At 36.7% G+C, this 19,836-nt stretch overlaps 1 protein-coding gene across 8 annotated transcripts in view; it reads left to right on the top strand.

Moving 5' to 3' along the window:
* FOCAD (focadhesin) overlaps nucleotides 1-19,836 on the top strand; it is a 324,194-nt gene that overhangs the window by 241,313 nt on the left and 63,045 nt on the right. For all 8 annotated transcript variants that reach the window (XM_032139268.2, XM_032139267.2, XM_032139266.2 and 5 more), the window contains 4 exons: nucleotides 606-714; nucleotides 3,253-3,369; nucleotides 6,306-6,544; nucleotides 10,008-10,097. In XM_032139268.2, the coding sequence (XP_031995159.1) occupies nucleotides 606-714; nucleotides 3,253-3,369; nucleotides 6,306-6,544; nucleotides 10,008-10,097 (555 nt within the window). The remainder of the gene's footprint in view (nucleotides 1-605; nucleotides 715-3,252; nucleotides 3,370-6,305; nucleotides 6,545-10,007; nucleotides 10,098-19,836) is intronic.

Raw genomic sequence — 19,836 nt, 5'->3', positions numbered from 1 at the left:
AACTTTTAGTCCAAATAGTCTAAAAACAGCCCTTTTTCATTTGCATCTTATCTGGGGTCTCCAAATTATATTACAAACTGGCTTTAAGGTTGATAGTTTTGCTATATTAAGAGAAGGAGAGGATAATAATGAGTAAGAAAAGCTGCCCTGTGTCAAGTCGTAAGGTATGCAGTCTGAAGTGGTTTGCTAGAAGCCAGTTCAGCATACTGGTGCTTCAGAAAAGCCAAAGGCCATTCTATTCTGCTGGGCTTATTGACATAACTGTCTTAGTTATGTTTTTAGAACAAATCAATAATTTTAAATTGGCCAAAGATGACACAGAAGAGTCCCTAGGAAATGTCATGTTAAATTATGAAATAAAAATTTAGGAAAAAACAACTTACTAAGCTTGGATTTTTAAGTTATAAGAAGAGTTCAGAAACAGCTCTAGAGTCAGAAGGAAGGAAAGAAACTGTTGGCCTCACGGAACAAACAGACCTGCATTTACAAGACTCTGTGAAGGAACACAAGTTGCTTTTTGACTTCATCTACCCTCCTATATTAGCTTTCTCGTCTCCTGGTTAATACCAAAGTTCTCTGTTGAAAGTTTTTTTCCTTTTGAACAGGGAGAGTCCGGTAGTGAAAGGTAATGCGCTGTTAGCTCTAAGCAGCCTTGCTGTCGTCGTATCTAGACATGAAGCCAGCCTCTCTTCAGACTCTGATGGGCTCCTGGAGGTTAGTTGGGGTGATTTAAACAATTGGTTTTGATTATGTCTTTTTAAGCCTGGCTTTAGGTAGCCTGGCCCTGGGCTTACAGGATTAGATTCTATGATTATGGCCCCAAGTTACAGTACTTGATGGGCCTGTATATTGTGAGCCTTAGTGTCTTCCTAACTTTGCTGCTTTTCTGTTTTCCTTTCTCCATCACAGTTAAGTGGTCATTTCTATTTGAAGGTGCCAATTTTATGCCATAGGGGTTATCTTTTTGTGATTACATCAATGGTAACCAATCTTACAAGGTTAACTAGGCTTACTGAAAGTGAACAATGCTGTCAAAATGATAAATAAGCAGTGTTTATTGACTGAAAAAAATGTACTTTTCATTTTAATTGTATATGTCAATGACGAAGTGCCTATTCATTTTTGCAAGGCAGTTATTTCTTAATTAAACATGTGGTGAGCTGGCCACTGTTCATTTCCAATGTACTTTCTTGGATAATTTATATCTGTCTAAATAAAAAGGCATGGATTTATTCTTGTTTTAAGTCTCATTATCTGGTAGCTATCATCATCTAGAGATGACATAACTGAGCCGTTAAAAATATAGGCTTTGGAATAAGAATGTCCTATATTTAGATTCTATTACTTCCACTTACTACCTCTGTGGCCTATTTGTAGCAATTTCCTCTTTCAGAACCTATTTCCCCATCTGTAAAATGGAGGGATAACAATACTCACCAGATAGGATTGTTTGAAGGATTAAATGAATTAATATATGTGAAGCACAACAGCTCATAGATACTAAGCTCTCATTAATAATAACCATTCAAAATTATTCAGTCTGTCTCTGTCCTCAGTGAATATCTCATGGGCTATCTGTATTTTTGTTGTTGTTATTGTGGGTTTTTTTGGTGGTACACTAGAAAAATCGACTCTGATGACTCATTTAAACAAAAAAAGGAACAGAAAGTATATGGAATCTAGAAGCCCGTGGAATTGAAGGCAAAGCTTAAAAGCTGAATTTTGGGAAGAACAAGAACCAGGGCAAGTTGGGTAGTCCAGGCAACAGGTACTAATGAAACATCTAAGCAGACCACTTCCAGTGGGCCAGAACAACTTCAGTCATTTATTATCCTCGTGTCACTTACTTAAAATTCAGAGTGCTTTGGGTCCTAGGCCTATCCCTTGGATAGTGTAGGACAGCTAGTTTGATTGAGCATTTAACTAACCTTCAAATAGTGGGGAAGACGGAACTCTGCAAAGGGTGCCACTACCAGTAAACAGAGAATAGGTGCTGTGTGGCAAAAGCCATGGATATATATTACATGTAGGGAAGGGAAAGAGGCCAAGGGATTATTGCATGAATGATATTAGTTAATTGCCCTATGAAAATTTAATTTTAAACTTAGAATCTTACTGATAAGAAAGATGGAAGTTTTATAGAGAGGAAATGTTTCATGTCTTTCAGAGAGCCATGGAATATTTTAGCAGAGGCAACATGCTGCCTAGACCTACAACCGAAAAAGTCAATGCCCCTTTCTATGATCCCTTCACTTTGGTGTTATTTTTGTCAAACTACCAGTTATACAGTAATTTTCCCCAGTAATAAAGGGGTCTAGCTCAGAGTTTGAGTTCCAGCCTCTCTTACTTTCTCCTCCACCCCAACACACCCCAACATACGTTGAGAAACTACACAGTCCAAAGATGGGGCTTTGCTTTTATTCATGATGACCTTGCCTTTGGCTGTTACTCAATGCAAATTCAAGACCTCATTATTTGATTAAAGTTGCAACTTTCAAACATTATTCAAACCTGCATATGACCACCAACAAAAGATTTGAAGATGTGACAGCCTTGTTTGATTCAAGGAATTATAGTAATTCCAGTTACTATGTGAGTTAATGAATGCTTTTGACATCCATGGTCATGAGTGACTTCAATAACCAAGTTTTATTTTTAATGAGTGGGGTTTTGTTGTTGTTTTGTTTTTGTGTTCTCTTCCTCTTCTTTTTCAAACTGAAGATGATTCATGTTTTCTACCTAATCTTTCAGTGAGTTGGGTGAATGTTGTCAAGATTCTTGAAATGACAACTAAATGGTAATAGTCACCAGAAATGCTTGAGATGTTGATCACAATTTTGTGGGCTGTTTATTGCCTCCTTTGTCAAATAAGAAGTCATAGAAATGAGAAATTTTGAATTGTGTTTTTTGCACATCTGTCCTTTTAACCTCCATATTATCTTCACTATAATTCATTCAATGCAGGAGAGCTCTGAAGGGCTCTTGGGTAGTTCTGTTTTGCAGCATCTATCCTCTTCTGCTAATTTGTTCATAAAAGATAAATCTTATTTCTTTTGGGGCACAGGTGAGGATGTATATTTGTCAACTACCTGTATACCTCATACGTGCGTGCTTATAGTCCAAGCAGATGAAGTTTACTTTTTGATAACAGCACTTTATTGTTTAATATAGAAGGGAGTTACACCCTAGATTTAGAAATATATTTAGATTTATTTTTTCTGTAATCATTTCATGTTTTTAATTCATCTGCAGGTTCAACCTAATTTCCTTTCAATGAAAGAGTGGGTTTCCATGGTACTTGATACACTCTTGGTCATTGTGGATAGCCATTACCAACCCAGAGGGCAACTTCTCTCCTGGTTTTATTATGTAAGTGCAAAAAATAAAAAATGATCAGAAAACTCAAGAGTTGACTCTTAAGACATCAGTTGGTCACATGAAATCGATTATATAGGCCAGGCGTGGTGGCTCACGCCTGTAATCCCAGCACTTTGGGAGTTTGAGGTGGGTGGATCACCTGAGGTTGGGAGTTCGAGACGAGCCTGACCAACATGGAGAAACCCCGTCTCTACTAAAAGTACAAAATTAACTGGGCGTGGTGGCACATGCCTGTAATCCCAGCTACTTGGAAGGCTGATGCAGGAGAATCACTTAACCCGGGAGGCAGAGGTAATGGTGAGCCAAGATTGCGCCATTGCACTGCAGCCTAGGCAACAAGAGAAAAACTCCGTCTCAAAAAAAAAAAAGAAAAAAAAAAGAAAGAAAGAGAAAAAGAAATCCATTATATAGTGTAATGATTCTCAGCCCTGGCTATTTGTTAGAATCACCTGGGGAACTTTAAATACACACACACACACACGAAATATTATATATATAAAATATGAAAATATTATATATGTAAATTATAAGAAATATGTGTGTAAATATTAATATTATATATGTATGTACATATGCATATATAATGTGAAATATATATGTATAGAAATATATATATATATGAAATACTGATGTGTAGTCCCCACTGCTGATTTAATTGCTCATGGATAAACTCTGGGCATCAGCATTTTGAGAGTTCTCTCAGTTATTCTAATGTGTAGTCAGGGTCAAGAGCTACAGTTGTAGTAGAATAAACGTTGGCTGAAATGTGGGGACTCCAAGTTTCTAGTCATAGTTTTTTTTCATTTCAGGTTGTGTGACTTTGGACAATTTACTCAACCTGTGAGTCTTTTTGTCCTGATTTATAGAATGAAGGAATTGAACAATATCATCTATAGTAATTGTAGCCCTTGCTCCCCGCCTTCTTGTTTTTGTGACTGTTGACACTTACTTCGTCATTCTTATTTTTCTTCTCTGGAAAATGAAAGTAAAAATTAATGCTTTGCCAACTTTCTAAAAAGATTGTGAAGATCAAATAATATACTTTATGTAAAAATGTTTTGAAAACTGTTAAATACCCTATAAATACAAAGTAATGTTGTTGATCATTTAAGAAAAAAGCCACCTGTTACCCATCCTCTGTCTTCATGCTTGTATTCTAAGATTTGAAGCAAAATGAGAAAACAGTTTTTGTTTAGGTTTCCTTTTCCTTTTATTGGTCATACTACATGCTTTATTTCTGTGTCTTTGTAGAACTATTTTGGTCCTACCCTATTACTATCCATTGCCTAGGGAATTATAATGATAATGGGACAATCAGCTGAGTGGCAGAGGATTATAGTTAATTTTAATAAAAATATAACACAGATTCTGAACTGTTGCTAAGATCATGAATTTAGCTTAAAACCTTAATGCCGAAGGTCTTCTCTGTGTATTTTGTGTGCCTCTGTCCTGCCCTTGGGAAGATCTGGTATGTATTCATCAAGGGCTTTGGGTTTAGAGCTAGATTTTTTACCATAGTTGAGGTAAAAAAAAAAAAAAAAAAAAAGACTTACCAGATGATGTAGAATTAAATTGGAAGGTAAATTTTGCTCACAAAGCTAATTGCTTTATAATGATTTACTTTCTATCAGAAGTGTTCTTATTTCTTTAATGATGAATGAAAACTTTAGATGCTTATGTGGCGGTCTTTGTAATAACTATCTAGTTCAGATATTCACCAGAGCAGGACCCTGTATGAAATTTCTCATATGCTGCATAGTTCTTGCAAACCAACAAAAATAATCTCTTTACTAGTCAGCTCTGATTGCCTCTTACCTTTGTGAGGTTTTGCATTACCATACTTTTCAAAGCCCTGTTTTAAAAGTCACTTTATTTCCTGTGTGCTACCAGCTGTGTCATTTTGAGTAACATTATCATTAAAATAGTGCTATATTAATTTAAAGTACAGCTTAGTACGTTTGATTTTTATCCTTAAAGTACCAAAGCTTAGAGAGCGATTGGGCCTAGAATTAAAAACACATTTTAATGTGCTTTGACTGCAAGGGACAACACCGCCCTTATGGTGTGTCTGAAATTTTAAATTGGATAATAGTGAAGAATGATAAACGGGCTTTCTTTCCCACTTGAGACATATTTATAAATGTATATAATGTCTGGTAGAGCTCTCTAACCTGGGATTCTTATAGAAGCTGTTCATATTCAGCTGCTCTGTCATTTTATTAGGGCTGTTATTCATTTCTTTTCCCATAATTACATGTAGGAAGGGGCATATAGAGCTCTCCATTTCATTTTGAATAGCTGGTTATTGCTTTGTAACCAAAGGCTTTTCGGATTTCAACTTCCTTTTTAATTAAAAGGAATTAACCCCCTGTAGGAAATAATCCATCTACTGGGAAGTGTTCCCACCAAAAATTTTGGGAGATGTGCCAATAGATCCCTGTGCTAAATTTATACTTGTTTCCCCATACTAAACTTAAACTCTTTTCCTCCCTTTTCGTTTCTTTCCTGGAAAACTCCTAGCTTTCTGGACATTCATAATGTGGCTTGCTGGTTTGTCCAGGCTCAGATAGCTTCAGTTTTTTGTTTTGTTTTGTTTTTTTAATATATATACATGTGGGCTTTTAGGAACACTGAAGTTGCTTCAAGCCTTATAGTGAGGGAATTTATAACCTTTAAAAGGAAGACGCTTGTAATTTGGTTTTTCAAATTTAAAAGGATATTATTCATCGATTAGTAGCAAAATATTTCATTAATAATGAAAACATAATCTATAGACAAAAACATTTGGGTTTTTAAAAAATGTATTATTTTGGGTGTCGGCTGGGGTGGATCTAAGAGAAGCTTGTGTGGTTGTATAGTGCTTTTATGATAGATATGCTTCCTTCATGTTTAAGGCTAACCGTGTTTTCTTTCTTTGGCATGTCTAGAAGTCCTATTCTGGTGAAAACACAGCTAGTGCCATTGCCCGTTCTGCTGCCGCCACGGCTTTGTCTCTCCTTGTGCCAGTTTTCATTATCTCTTGTAAAGAAAAGGTTGAGGAAATCCTGAACATGCTGACTGCCAGGTTACCTGGGAAACCAAGTGCTGATGAGTCTCAAGCCGTGCAAATCCACATGGGCCTTGCTTTAGGGATGTTTCTCTCTCGCTTGTGTGAAGAGAAACTCAGGTACAGTTTATTAAAATATTCCTGCTTTTCTTCTTTGTGATTTTTTGCAAAGGATTTTGCACCCATATGCACCTATACATAAACATTGTATCTGAGCAATATGTGATTGCTAAACTTTCTGAGATGGGCAAGTTCATCCTTTATTCTTCTTTATGAGTAAATTTATCTATCTAAAATACCATCATGTAGGTATTAATGTATTTTAAGGGTTGCTAGTATTAAAGTGATTGGTTACTTGAAAATCATTTCATGCTTAGATGAAAGCCCCAGGTACCTACCTACCTGTGGTGGACATGAGAAAAGTCAAGTTATGGTGCTGTAAGTAAAAAGCTTCTTTTTTCTGGTTTATATGGGATGAAAATAACTGACAATCTTTTGCTGATATCACTGTAAAATGAGAGGAGAGGATTGGCATATCTCTAGTGCCTAAGGGGTGTTGGGAATCACTGAATCACCTGAGAACTACATGTACCCGGCTTTAAATATTGCTTTTTTTCCTGTGCCCTGGCCACATTTTTATAATCCTTAAGGAGTCTTAATCTGTGCATATTATACTCTGTGCTTTGTTCACTTTGATTGCTCATTTTTGGACTGCTAACTTTAACCCTGAATGGAGCTAATGGAATAGACTCAGGTGGAAAATTCCACTAAATCGGAAAGGTTTCTTTAGTGCATAAGTCTGCTTTAGTTTTGTTGTTCATACTGCTTATTCTTTATTTTCTAGCAATTCTTAGAATTTTATATATCTACATTGATTGTAGTGGGATAGAACATGAATATTTGCTTATCATGAATATTTTGATGTCAATGACTTGGCATTTAGCCCTGTTTTCCTACTTTGGAAATATGATAGTAGGGAGAAGCATTCTGTTGTGATATTAGATTCTTTTAAAATCCTGGTTGGCAGAAAATAGCTGTCCAAAGGCAAGAACTGGTGTTGGTGTGGATAAACTGGATGACACTATGCTATATTTATTTCAGTTTGAGACCATTGATTAAATTCTTCACAAACACGATTATGTGAAACTTTTATGTGAATTGCTATTGATTTGGGGGAATACCGTATTTCAGATGATCATTTTCAGCTTAGAAACATCTGTCAGATGATTGGGATTATTCTCTTAGTCTTTGAGACCATAAGTGTAATATGGCCAGAATACTCATTTTGTCCTGTTCACCATCACTAATAAATATAGGTCTTGTTCTGGAGATGAATAAAAAACTGCCCTTTGCATGTGATTTGACTGTTACATATCTTGTGTGTGTGACAGAACACAAAGTATTTTTAAAGACTTAAAACTTAAAAGTGATTTTTTTTTCCCTTTGCTACTATGCTACAAATGACAGTCTCTTCACCATCTGTGTTCATGCTCTTTCTTTGGTATCTTTTCAAGCAACATGTTTTGCAACTAAAAATGAGCTGTGGCAGTTTAATTCTAGGCAACTCATTTCATCCTATTCTGGCTCTGACTCCTTTCTTCACTAACTTAGGAGGAGATGCTGCTGCTTTTAGGCTGACAAGCTTGCATTTGTGGTTAACTTAATCATGCTGGAGAAACCTATGATGATTCCCCCAGAACACTTGACCCTGCTTCCCAGGTTGTCTTCCACTCCTGTCTGTCTGACTTGAATTCACACCTGAAGGAAACCCTGGGCAAAGACATCAGGAAGCTCCTTCCTTAGCTGAGCACCCACAGAATAACTACAAATTTTAACTTTGCCTTAACGTTCCTGTGTTTGATAGCATCCTCCTTCTACTTAGGGCCTGTGTCTTAGTAATACCATTACTAATATAATATAATATAATATAATATAATATAATATAATATAATAATACTAATATAACTATTCATGGCTCCCTCCTTCCCAATTTGTTGGAATTGAGGAATCTCAAATATTTGCCTTTTGTTACTAATAAATTTTTTACCAGGTAGTAACAATGCTAACAGATAATTTCATCTTTGGAGAAAGTTTAAATTTTTTTCTAAAAGCAAGTGTTTTGAGAGCTGTTGATTTTGACTGGTCAGTGACATCAAATGTGTCCCAGTGTGGTCCTTTAATGGGAACAGAATTAGGACAATATGTTGTTTTCCAGAGACTAAGAAATCACCATGTAGAAGAGAATTATGAATCACATCTGTAATTGCAGCACTTTGGGAGGCTGAGGCGGGCAGATCATGTAAGCCCAGGAGTTTGAGACCAGCCAGGCATGGTGGCAGATGCCTGTAGTCCCAGCTACTTGGGAAGCTGAGGCATGAGAATTGCTTAAGCCCAGGAGGCTGAGGTTGCAGTGAGCTGACGTTGTGCCACTGCACTCCAGCCTGGGTGAGAAAGCAAGACTGTCTCAAAAAAAAAAAAAAAAAAAAAAGGGAGAATTATGAAAATCATTTCATTTTTTGCTAAGGCTTATGAAAAAGTCACCTGAATTTAAGTTCCAATCTAGAATTTATTCAGAAGACTCCTGAATGTTATTCTACAGCTTCTTGCTTCTGTCATAACCCCCAGAAAATACAAGTATGATCTCTTTAGCATTTGTTTAGGATATTTGAGTATATTTTACTCCAAAGGACAACTTTTATAGGATTTATTTAGTTAAAGTTATTAAGTCTGTGTGTGTGATGTGAGGGGTGTGCATGTGGGCGTTTGTTTTTCATTGCAAAAATTCCTTCACCTTGGGCAAAACTGCTATAGTCTTGGTTTGGGAAAGTGTTTAAAAAAGTGCTCTCTGCCTGGTTGTCATTCCTGGAGTTACATTCCACTTAGCATGATCTGAAGTAGCAATATGAGAGTTAAGATGTAGGAACTTCTAGCTACTAAAATGTCAGTAATGAAGCCCACAAATCTGCCTGAAGGGACAACCATAGAACCTTTTAAGTTTTATTTTACTATGCAAGTCATACTTCTCATCTAGGCATTTATAAAATCATCAATTGCTGTATAAATGCAAACAAATATAGGTCTAGGATTTTCTCCCCTTAAAAAAAATGTAAGTAAAGGAATAGAATTTATAACCTCTACAATTGAGACATGAAATCAGAAGTGACAGTCTTTGCAAGAAACAGATTTGGAATGATTATTGATAATGTCAGCTTAATAGGTTAAGTATTCGGAAGAAAATCACTTAAGCATCCTTAGAAATATATATTTGGAATTCCGAGTTTATTTTTTATTTTTCAATGGCTTAAAATTTGAACAGGCTGAGAAAAATCAAAAATAGGAGATTTTGTGTTTATTGGTTTGCAAGTGATTATACTGCTCAGAAACCCAATTACTGAATAATTTGTCAGACTTAGTTTCTGTAACTACCAAATAAGCATATGCAACTCATCAATATTGTTACTTTTTTTTTAAAGAGAAATGCTGGTATTTCCAGTAAAATATTGAGAGTATAATATTGTATTAAGTATTTTGGATAGTTGACTAATTTTAAATAATTCATTGTTTCCCCTTGATCTTTAACCAGTGATATATCTGGCCAAGAGATGAACCTTCTTCTGATGAAGTCGTTGGATGCCCTGGAAAATTGCTGCTTTGACACTCGTCTTGAATACAAGTATGTTGTTCCTATTTCCACTCTCACAGGTACTTAGACATTGCTTCCTACACTGCCATAAGTCTTGCATGCTATGGAGAAATATTTTTTATTTTTATTTTTTATTTCCATAGGTTATTGGGGAACAGGTGGTGTTTGGTTACATGAGTAAGTTCTTTAGTGGTAATTTGTGAGATTTTGGTGCCCCCATCACCGAAGCAGTATACACTGCACACAATTTGTCGTCTTTTATCCCTCATCCTCTTCCCACGCTTTCTCCCTGAATCCCCAAAGTCCATTGTGTGATTCTAAGAAGCCTTTGTATCCTCATAGCTTAGCTCCCACTTATGAGTGAGAACATACGACGTTTGGTTTTTCCATTCCTGAGTTTCTTCACTTAGAATAATAGTCTCCAGTCTCATCCAGATTGCTGTGAATGCCATTAGTTCATTCCTTTTTATGGCTGAGTAGTATTCCATCGTGTGTGTGTGTGTGTGTGTGTGTGTGTGTGTGTGTGTATCACAGTTTCTTTATCCACTCATTGATTGATGGGTATTTGAGTTGGTTCCACGTTTTTGCAATTGTGAATTGTACTGCTATAAACATGCATGTGAAAGTACTTTTTTGTATAATGACTTCTTTTCCTGTGGGTACATACCCAGTAGTGGGATTGCTGGATCAAATGGTAGTTCTACTTTTAGTTCTTTAAGGAATCTCCACACTGTTTTCCATAGCGATTGTACTAGTTTACACTCCCACCAGCAGTGTAGAAGTGTTCTGTGTTCACCGCGTCCACACCAACATCTATTATCTTTTTATTATGGCCATTCTTGCTGGAGTGAGGTGGTATTGCATTGTGGTTTTGATTTGCATTTCCCTGATCATTAGTGATGTTGAGCATTTTTTTATACATTTGTTGGCCATTTGTATATCTTCTTTTGAGAATTGTCTATTCATGTCCTTAGCCCACTTTTGGTGGGATTGTTTGTTTTTGTCTTGCTAATTTGTTTGGGTTTGTTGTAGATTCTGGATATTAGTCCTTTGTCAGTTGTCTATAGATTGTGAAGATTTTCTCCCACTCTGTGGGTTGTCTGTTTACTCTGCTGACTATTCCTTTTGCCATGCAAAAGCTCTTTTGTTTAATTAAGTCCAAGCTATTTATCGTTGTTTTTAATTGCATTTGCTTTTTGGTTCTTCATCATGAAATCCTTGTCTAAGCCAATGTCTAGAAGGGTTTTTCCAGTGTTATTTTTAGAATTTTTATAGTTTTAGGTCTTAGATTTAAGTCCTTGATCCATCTTGAGTTGATTTTTGGATAAGGTGAGAGCTAAGGATCCTTCTGTACAGTTTTATTCTCTTACATGTAGCTTGCCAATTAAGCTTACATGTAGCTTACCAGTTACCCCAGCACCATTTGTTGAGTAGGGTGTCCTTTCCCCATTCCTGTTTTTTTTGATTTGTTGAAGATCAGTTGGCTGTATTTGGGTTTATTTCTGCGTTATCTATTCTGTTCCATTGTTCTATGTGCCTAGTTTTATACCAGTACCATGCTGTTTTGGTGAATGTGGCGTTATAGTATAGTTTGAAATCAGGTAATGTGATGCCTCCAGATTTGTTCTTTTTGCCTAGTCTTGCTTTGGCTATGTGGACTCCTTCAGAAAGCTCCCAGAATTGATAACAGAATTCAGCAAAGTTTCTGGACACAAAATTAATGTACACAAATCAGTAGCTCTTCTATATACCAACAGTGACCAAGCTAAGGATCAAATCAAGAATCCCACCCCTTTTTTTTACAGTAGCTGCAAAAAAAAAAATAATAAGATACTTAGGAATATACCTAACCAAGGAGGTGAAAGACCTCTGCAAGGAAAACTACAAAACACTGCTGAAATAAATCATAGATGACACAAATGGAAACACATCCCATGCTCATAGATGGGTAGAATCAATATTGTGATAATTACCATAGTCAAAAGCAATCTACCCATTCAGTGCAGTTCTCATCAAAATACTACCATCATTCTTCACAGAACTAGATAAAAGAATCCTAAAATTCATATGGAGAAATATTTGTAGAATGTGATTTTGAATTCCTTTGCAGAGAGTTTTCAGTAATAATTAATCAAAAAACTTATTATTAAAGCTTCCTTGTTCTGAAAACCATGTTTCAGCAATAGACAAATTATTTAAATTCAAAGCAACAACTGTCATCTTGCAGCTTACACCTTATACTACTAAGACCTTAGTTTTGACTTATGTTTATCATACAATGCACATGTATGGGGACATGGATGCATGACTTATTCTTTTTTTAAGTATTTATTTTTATTTATGTATTTATTTAGACATAATCTCACTCTTGTTGCCTAGGCTGGAGTGCAATGGTGGAATCTTGGCTCACTGCAACCTCCGCCTCCCAAGTTCAAGTGATTCTTCTGCCTCAGCCTCCCAAATTGCTGGCATTACAAGCATACATCACCACGCCCAGCTAATTTTGTATTTTTAGTAGAGATGGGGTTTCACCAACTGGTCAGGCTGGTCTCAAACTCCTGACCTCATGTGATCCACCTGCCTCTGCCTCCCAAAGTGCTGGAATTACAGGCGTGAGCCACCCTGCCCAGCCGACTTAATCTTTTTAAAGATTTGTTGAGGCCATTTGAATTTGATTGGGCTAAGCGGGCCTTTGACTAATGATTTATGTTTCCCTGTGAAATCACATGGCTAAGAAGTAGAAATGGAAGCAAACAGGTTATATCAGGGATTACCAACCTGCTTAGCATTAAGAACCTTTCCCTTCCCCATGCTAACCCCATGGTTTTTAAGGAGTTTTGTCTATTAAACTAAATGCTTTAAAATTTATTTTCTCATTTCAGTAATGAAAGATAAAAATGAAAAATAATCAAAAAACGAATGCTCAAAAAAGAGTTAAACACGCTCATTTAATGAGATATTTAATGTTTCGGTTAGTCTATGTGACTTGTGTAGGTGAATATATGGTTTTGTTAGGCTTTCGGAAATACTGACATTTTTGAGGGAGCTACATCATAGTTTTTTGGACTTCCACGTGTTTTGGAACCTCAGGCATGAATCCTCTGGGGTTCATTGTTACTAGGAATTAACAGATTATAAGCACTAAATTCCAGTTTATTGACTCATTTACCATTTGATATTATGGGCACTGCTCAAATATGCATTAAATCAGTGTTTACATTTCTGGCCTTTAGGAACTTATGATTTACAGCTACATTCATACCTTCTGTCCTGTTAGTTTCAGACTAACAAAAGGGTAAATGATATGGTAGTGGTAGCTGCTTGTGTAAAGGGTTTCATCAGGAATAAATAAAGTAAAATGTCCATTTAATAGGTGGTAGTTATGGGATCTTCTTTCAGATGCAGGCTAAGATTGGAGAGGAACTAGTGCCACTCACCTGGTTTCTCAAGAAACACTTTTGGGGTCAAGTGACTTCTTAAGAGTGTGGTTTGAGGCCCGGTGCGGTGGCTTACGTCTGTAATCCCAGCACTTTGGGAGGCCGAGGCAGGTGGATCACGAGGTCAGGAGATCAAGACCATCCTGGCTAACACAGTGAAACCCCGTCTCTACTAAAAATACAAAAAAAAAAAACAGGGATGCCCTCTCTCACCACTCCTATTCAACATAGTGTTGGAAGTTCTGGCCAGGGCAATCAGGCAGGAGAAGGAAATAAAGGGTATTCTATTAGGAAAAGAGGAAGTCAAATTGTCCCTGTTTGTAGATGACATGATTGTATATCTAGAAAACCCCATCATCTCAGCCCAAAATCTCCTTAAGCTGCTTAGCAACTTCAGCAAAGTCTCAGGATACAAAATCAATGTGCAAAAATCACAAGCATTCTTATACACAAATAACAGACAGCCAAATCATTAGTGAACTCCCATTCACAATTGCTTCAAGGAGAATAAAATACCTAGGAATCCAACTTACAAGGGACGGGAAGGACCTCTTCAAGGAGAACTACAAACCACTGCTCAGTGAAATAAAAGAGGATACAAACAAATGAAAGAACATTCCATGCTCATGGGTAGGAAGAATCAATATCGTGAAAATGGCCATACTGCCCAAGGTAATTTATAGATTCAATGCCATCCCCATCAAGCTACCAATGACTTTCTTCACAGAATTGGAAAAAACTACATTAAAGTTCATATGGAACCAAAAAAGAGCCCGCATTGCCAAGTCAATCCTAAGCCAAAAGAACAAAGCTGGAGGCATCACGCTACCTGACTTCAAACTATACTACAAGGCTACAGTAACCAAAACAGCATGGTACTGGTACCAAAACAGAGATACAGACCAATGGAACAGAACAGAGCCCTCAGAAATAATGCTGCATATCTACAACCATATGATCTTTGACAAACCTGGCAAAAACAAGAAATGGGGAAACGATTCCCTATTTAATAAATGGTGCTGGGAAAACTGGCTAGCCATATGTAGAAAGCTGAAACTGGATCCCTTCCTTACACCTTTTACAAAACTTAATTCAAGATGGATTAAAGACTTAAATGTTAGACCTGAAACCATAAAAACCCTAGAAGAAAACCTAGGCAATACCATTCAGGACATAGACATGGGCAAGGACTTCATGTCTAAAACACCAAAAGCAATGGCAACAAAAGCCAAAATTGACAAATGGGATCTAATTAAACTAAAGAGCTTCTGCACAGCAAAAGAAACTACCATCAGAGTGAACAGGCAACCTACAGAATGGGAGAAGATTTTCACAACCTACTCATCTGACAAAGGGCTAATATCCAGAAACTACAATGAAATCAAACAAATTTACAAGAAAAAAACAAACAACCCCATCAACAAGTGGGCAAAGAACATGAACAGACACTTCTCAAAAGAAGACATTTATGCAGCCAAAAGACACATGCAAAAATGCTCATCACCACTGGCCAACAGAGAAATGCAAATCAAAACCACAATAAGATACCATCTCACACTAGTTAGAATGGCAATCATTAAAAAGTCAGGAAACAACAGGTGCTGGAGAGGATGTGGAGAAATAGGAACACTTTTACACTGTTGGTGGGACTGTAAACTAGTTCAACCATTGTGGAAGTCAGTGTGGCGATTCCTCAGGGATCTAGAACTAGAAATACCATTTGACCCAGCCATCCCATTACTGAGTATATACCCAAAGGTTTATAAATCATGCTGCTATAAAGACACATGCACACGTATGTTTATTGTGGCACTATTCACAATAGCAAAGACTTGGAACCAAGCCATATGTCTAACAACGATAGACTGGATTAAAAAAATGTGGCACGTATACACCATGGAATACTATGCAGCCATAAAAAATGATGAGTTCATGTCCTTTGTAGGGACATGGATGAAGCTGGAAACCATCATTCTCAGCAAACTGTCGCAAGGACAAAAAACCAAACACCGCATGTTCTCACTCATAGGTGGGAATTGAACAATGAGAACACATGGACACAGGAAGGGGAACATCACACACTGGGGCCTGTTGTGGGGTGGAGGGAGGGGGGAGGGATAGTATTAGGAGATATACCTAATGCTAAATGACTAGTTAATGGGTGCAGCACACCAACATGGCACCTGTATACATATGTAACAAACCTGCACATTGTGTGCATATACCCTAGAACTTAAAGTATAATAAAAAAAAGATAAGAAAGATTGTAGATATATTTTAAAAAAAGATTATCTTACCAATTTTTAAGAATTCATTATATATTATGTATATGAACTATATATTATGTATATGAACTACCATATTTATTACAAATATTTTTCTCAGTCATTTTGTTGATTTACTTTTTAAAAAGAATATAAATGTATTATTACCACTGAACTGTACCCTGAAGAATTATAAAGATGGTACATTTTAAATGTATATTTTACCTTAATAAAAATTAAATTAAAAATTGAAAAAAAAATACAAAAAAAAATTAGCCAGGTGGGGTTGCAGGCGCCTGTACTCCCAGCTACTTGGGAGGCTGAGGCAGGAGTATGGTGTGAACCCGGGAGGTGGAGCTTGCAGTGAGCCGAGATCCCGCCACTGCACTGCAGCCTGGGCGACAGAGTGAGACTCCATCTCAAAACAAACAAAAAAAAGAGTGTGGTTTGAATATGAGTAAAGAAAGAGTTTGATGGCATGGTTGAAGTATCTTGAAAATAGAAAATGATTAATGAGAAAAACAGGGAAATTTAGCTGTTATTTGAATCCAATGAAGAGTTGAGATTTTGAACCTAATCCATGCATTTATATTGCCTTTTACAACCTAGGAATAAGATATTTTCATGTCTCTTTCCATCCCTCCTGCCTCCTCATACCACCCAAAGATGTTCATTATAACTGTAGCTCAAGATGTTATAAAACTGGGAAAAAATTTGAGATTAAGATGCCGCCAACTTCAGCCAGTGGCACAGTCAGGAGTGACTTTCAGGCATTGTCTCCATCAGTTTTCAGGAAGGTTGTTTAAATGTGAGGAGTACCATGCGGATGAATTACCTACCATACAGATACTGAGGTGCTTAAAAACTTCGTATGTCTAAGCATATTTAACTTTAAAATTTATTTTTGTTATTAATAAGTTTTCTTATTTCTTCATTCTTACCTTCTTTCTTGATTCTTACCTTCTTTTATTTTTTTGTTTTTATTTTTTATTTTTTAATTTATTTTATTTTTTTTCTTTCTTTTTTTAAGTTATACTTCAAGTTCTAGGCTACATGTGCACAACGTGCAGGTTTGTTACATATGTATACATGTGCCATGTTGGTGTGCTGCACCCATTAACTCGTCATTTACATTAGGTGTATCTCCTAATGCTATCCCTCCCCCCTCCTTCCACCCCACGACAGGCCCCAGTGTGTGATGTTCCCCACCCTGTGTCCAAGTGTTCTCATTGTTCAATTCCCACCTATGAGTGAGAGCATGCGGTGTTTGGTTTTCTGTCCTTCTTAATGAACAACTATATTGAGAGAGAGATGGGTAGGCCTGGACTTCCTGTCCAGTTAGTGGAAACTTGCCTGTCTATTAGAGCCCAATTAAAAGCTCAGGCCCTTCAAGAAGCCCTTCTTCCATCCTCTCCAAACTTTTAGTCCTACAGTTAATGAAGTTTAGTGCTTCATCATTACTAATGCCCTCTAGGTGTTAGTCCTTGTGCAGTTGTCCCTTTTTTTTTTTTTTTTTGAGATAGGATATCACTCTGTTGCTCAGGCTGGAGTGCAGTGATACAATCATGGCTTACTCAAGTTCGACCTTCTGGGCTCAAGTGATCCTCCTGCCTCAGCCTCAAGTAGCTGGTACTACAGGCATATGCAACCATGCCTGATTAATTTTTTTATTTTTTGTAGAGACAGGGTCTTACTGTGTTGCCCAGGCTAGTATTGAACTCCTGGCCTCGAGTAATCCTCCCAACCTTGGCCTCCCAAAGTAATGGGATTACAGATGTGAGCCACTGCACCCAGCATAGTTCTCTTTTTGGCTTCAGGTTCAACTGATACTTACTGAGCAGCTGCATACTGAGCTAGGCATTTTCACATCTGTTTCTCATGGAATTACATCCATGTCACAACCTAAACATGATACTGAAGTAGGAATCATCATCACTTTGGTTTACAGATAAAGAATGTGAGTCTCAGATAGGAGGCTTGTTCAAGATCATATGCTTAATAAGTGACAGAGCCAAGAGAGAAACCTGGGACATCTGACTTCAAAGCCATTTTTTTTTCTTACATAACACAGTATGGATAACACATTTCAATAGAAGGAAAGCAATTTGATGCTGGACCGTATAATGTGTATTTATTTTTTTTTCTGACATGCAAGTGTCACCCACACTTTTTTTTTTAATTTTTTAATTCTTTCTTCTGCTTTTTAACTAGACCCAGACCTGAAAGCCTGACTCATGATTTAAAGTATTCCCTTATCTAATGAGATTGCAGGAGTCTAAGGCAAGCTTCCCTCAAGTGAAACAGTGGAAGTCTTACTAGAAAGTAGTTAATAGATGTGGGAGTGTACTCGCTCAAATGATAGAATTCACCCAGAGCAAATTCACCGTGCTTCCCAATTTTTAGTGGACATCTCCCTGCTGAAAGAACCGCACACTTGGGCTGGCTGGTGTTGGTGAGCCTATCACGAAGATTTTACTGCCATCTAGTGGTAGCTCGTTGTGCCATTGTGATCCTCACAGCCCTAACTGTAGTCACGCAGTCATCAACGACCCAAGCTCTGGTTAATTACTACTGAGCTTTTACAAATGCGATAACATTTGTGTAGTGCTTTGTAAAGGGCAAAGCACTATACAAATGTTAACTGTTATTAGAACTAATTATTAGATGGCCTAGTGCTTAATCTGCAGGATTGCCTACGGTAAACTCGGGAATTGAAGATTCATCTCTGATTAATTTAAAAAATATATATAATTATGTCTGAGTTGATACAGCAACATAAATATCAGAATTGCTTAGCTTTTAAGTTTCAGGATTTCTTTTGCTGGTGATATTTTAATATACTCTGATAATAGACTCAAATAAGTAATGACATAATAGTGAATTTAAAAACTCAAATTCTCTTTATCATTTGTTAGCACTCTTATAGAACATTTATGTTATCAATTCCAAAGTTCAGTTTTATACCCAATATTATAATTTGTTTTTATTTCCTCTGTTGGAGACACCAACACTTAACTCCTTTTTGCTTTCAGTGGACAGAAAGATATAAAAGCTGCCTCTGCCCAAGCTATTCTTGGTTCAAAGCTGGCAGACATATCAAAGAGAAGCTAGAATGAGGTGAATATGTGGAATTGCTGAACTAAGCACCTGGGGGAACATTTTAAGACTTAGGACAAAAATAAATACATTAAAATATAGAAGATTTAGAAATCAGAGGGAAATCAGGAATAAAGTTTTAGGACTACGTTATTGGTGCATACTGGAAAATTGAGATGAATGAGAGGGGACCTATTCAGAGGGGCAATAGATGTATATGCCGTAACATGTATATACATACACTGTTATATATTCATCTGTTTCACCAGTCAGTTAACTGCCATTGTAGCAATGAATAGAATCGCTAGTGAATTATAACCTTCCTTAGGTTATAGTAATAATTGCTATGATAAATTTTAGGTAAATGTGAACTAGAAACAGATATGTTTTTCAAAGCCTTAATACATCTATCTCCTGAGATGATAAAAGAGGGGCTTCAATCTAGGGGACAGAGATTTTTGTGTGCCCAGGATAGCCTGAAAAGCAAGACTTACATACTTCCTTGTTTATTCAGAAAGATAAACCCTATTGGAATGAGCTTTGAGAGAAATTTGTTTTCCAGATAAGCCCAATATTCCTCTTTCTGAAATTAGTCTGGCAAGAAACAGAAACTGAATTTTCTTGGTTGAATCTTGCATGATATGTTCAGTGAATTTTACTACTCATAAAATTTGCCTCCTACTAAACATAAGAATCAAGTCTTGCTTTTTTCTTCTTCTTCTGTAGATCTTTTCGCTACTCTAGACTCTTAAAATTCTTCATTTGGTTAGTTCTTCAGCTTTCAATAAATACTGGTTGAGTGCCTGTATACGCCAAGCAGTATAGTAGGTGCAGCAGATACTGTGATAGGGAAAAAACAGAAAAGGTATACCCATCCTCGTGGAGCTGTCAGGCCAGGGAAGAGACAATAATCAAACAATCCCCCAAATAATTTTCATCAGAGTTTATAATTAAAATTGTATGAAGTAAATT

Source organism: Hylobates moloch, unplaced genomic scaffold (assembly GCF_009828535.3).
Source record: "Hylobates moloch isolate HMO894 unplaced genomic scaffold, HMol_V3 SCAFFOLD_19, whole genome shotgun sequence".
Lineage (NCBI taxonomy): Eukaryota > Metazoa > Chordata > Mammalia > Primates > Hylobatidae > Hylobates > Hylobates moloch.
This window is presented reverse-complemented; position numbering and strand designations above follow the sequence as displayed.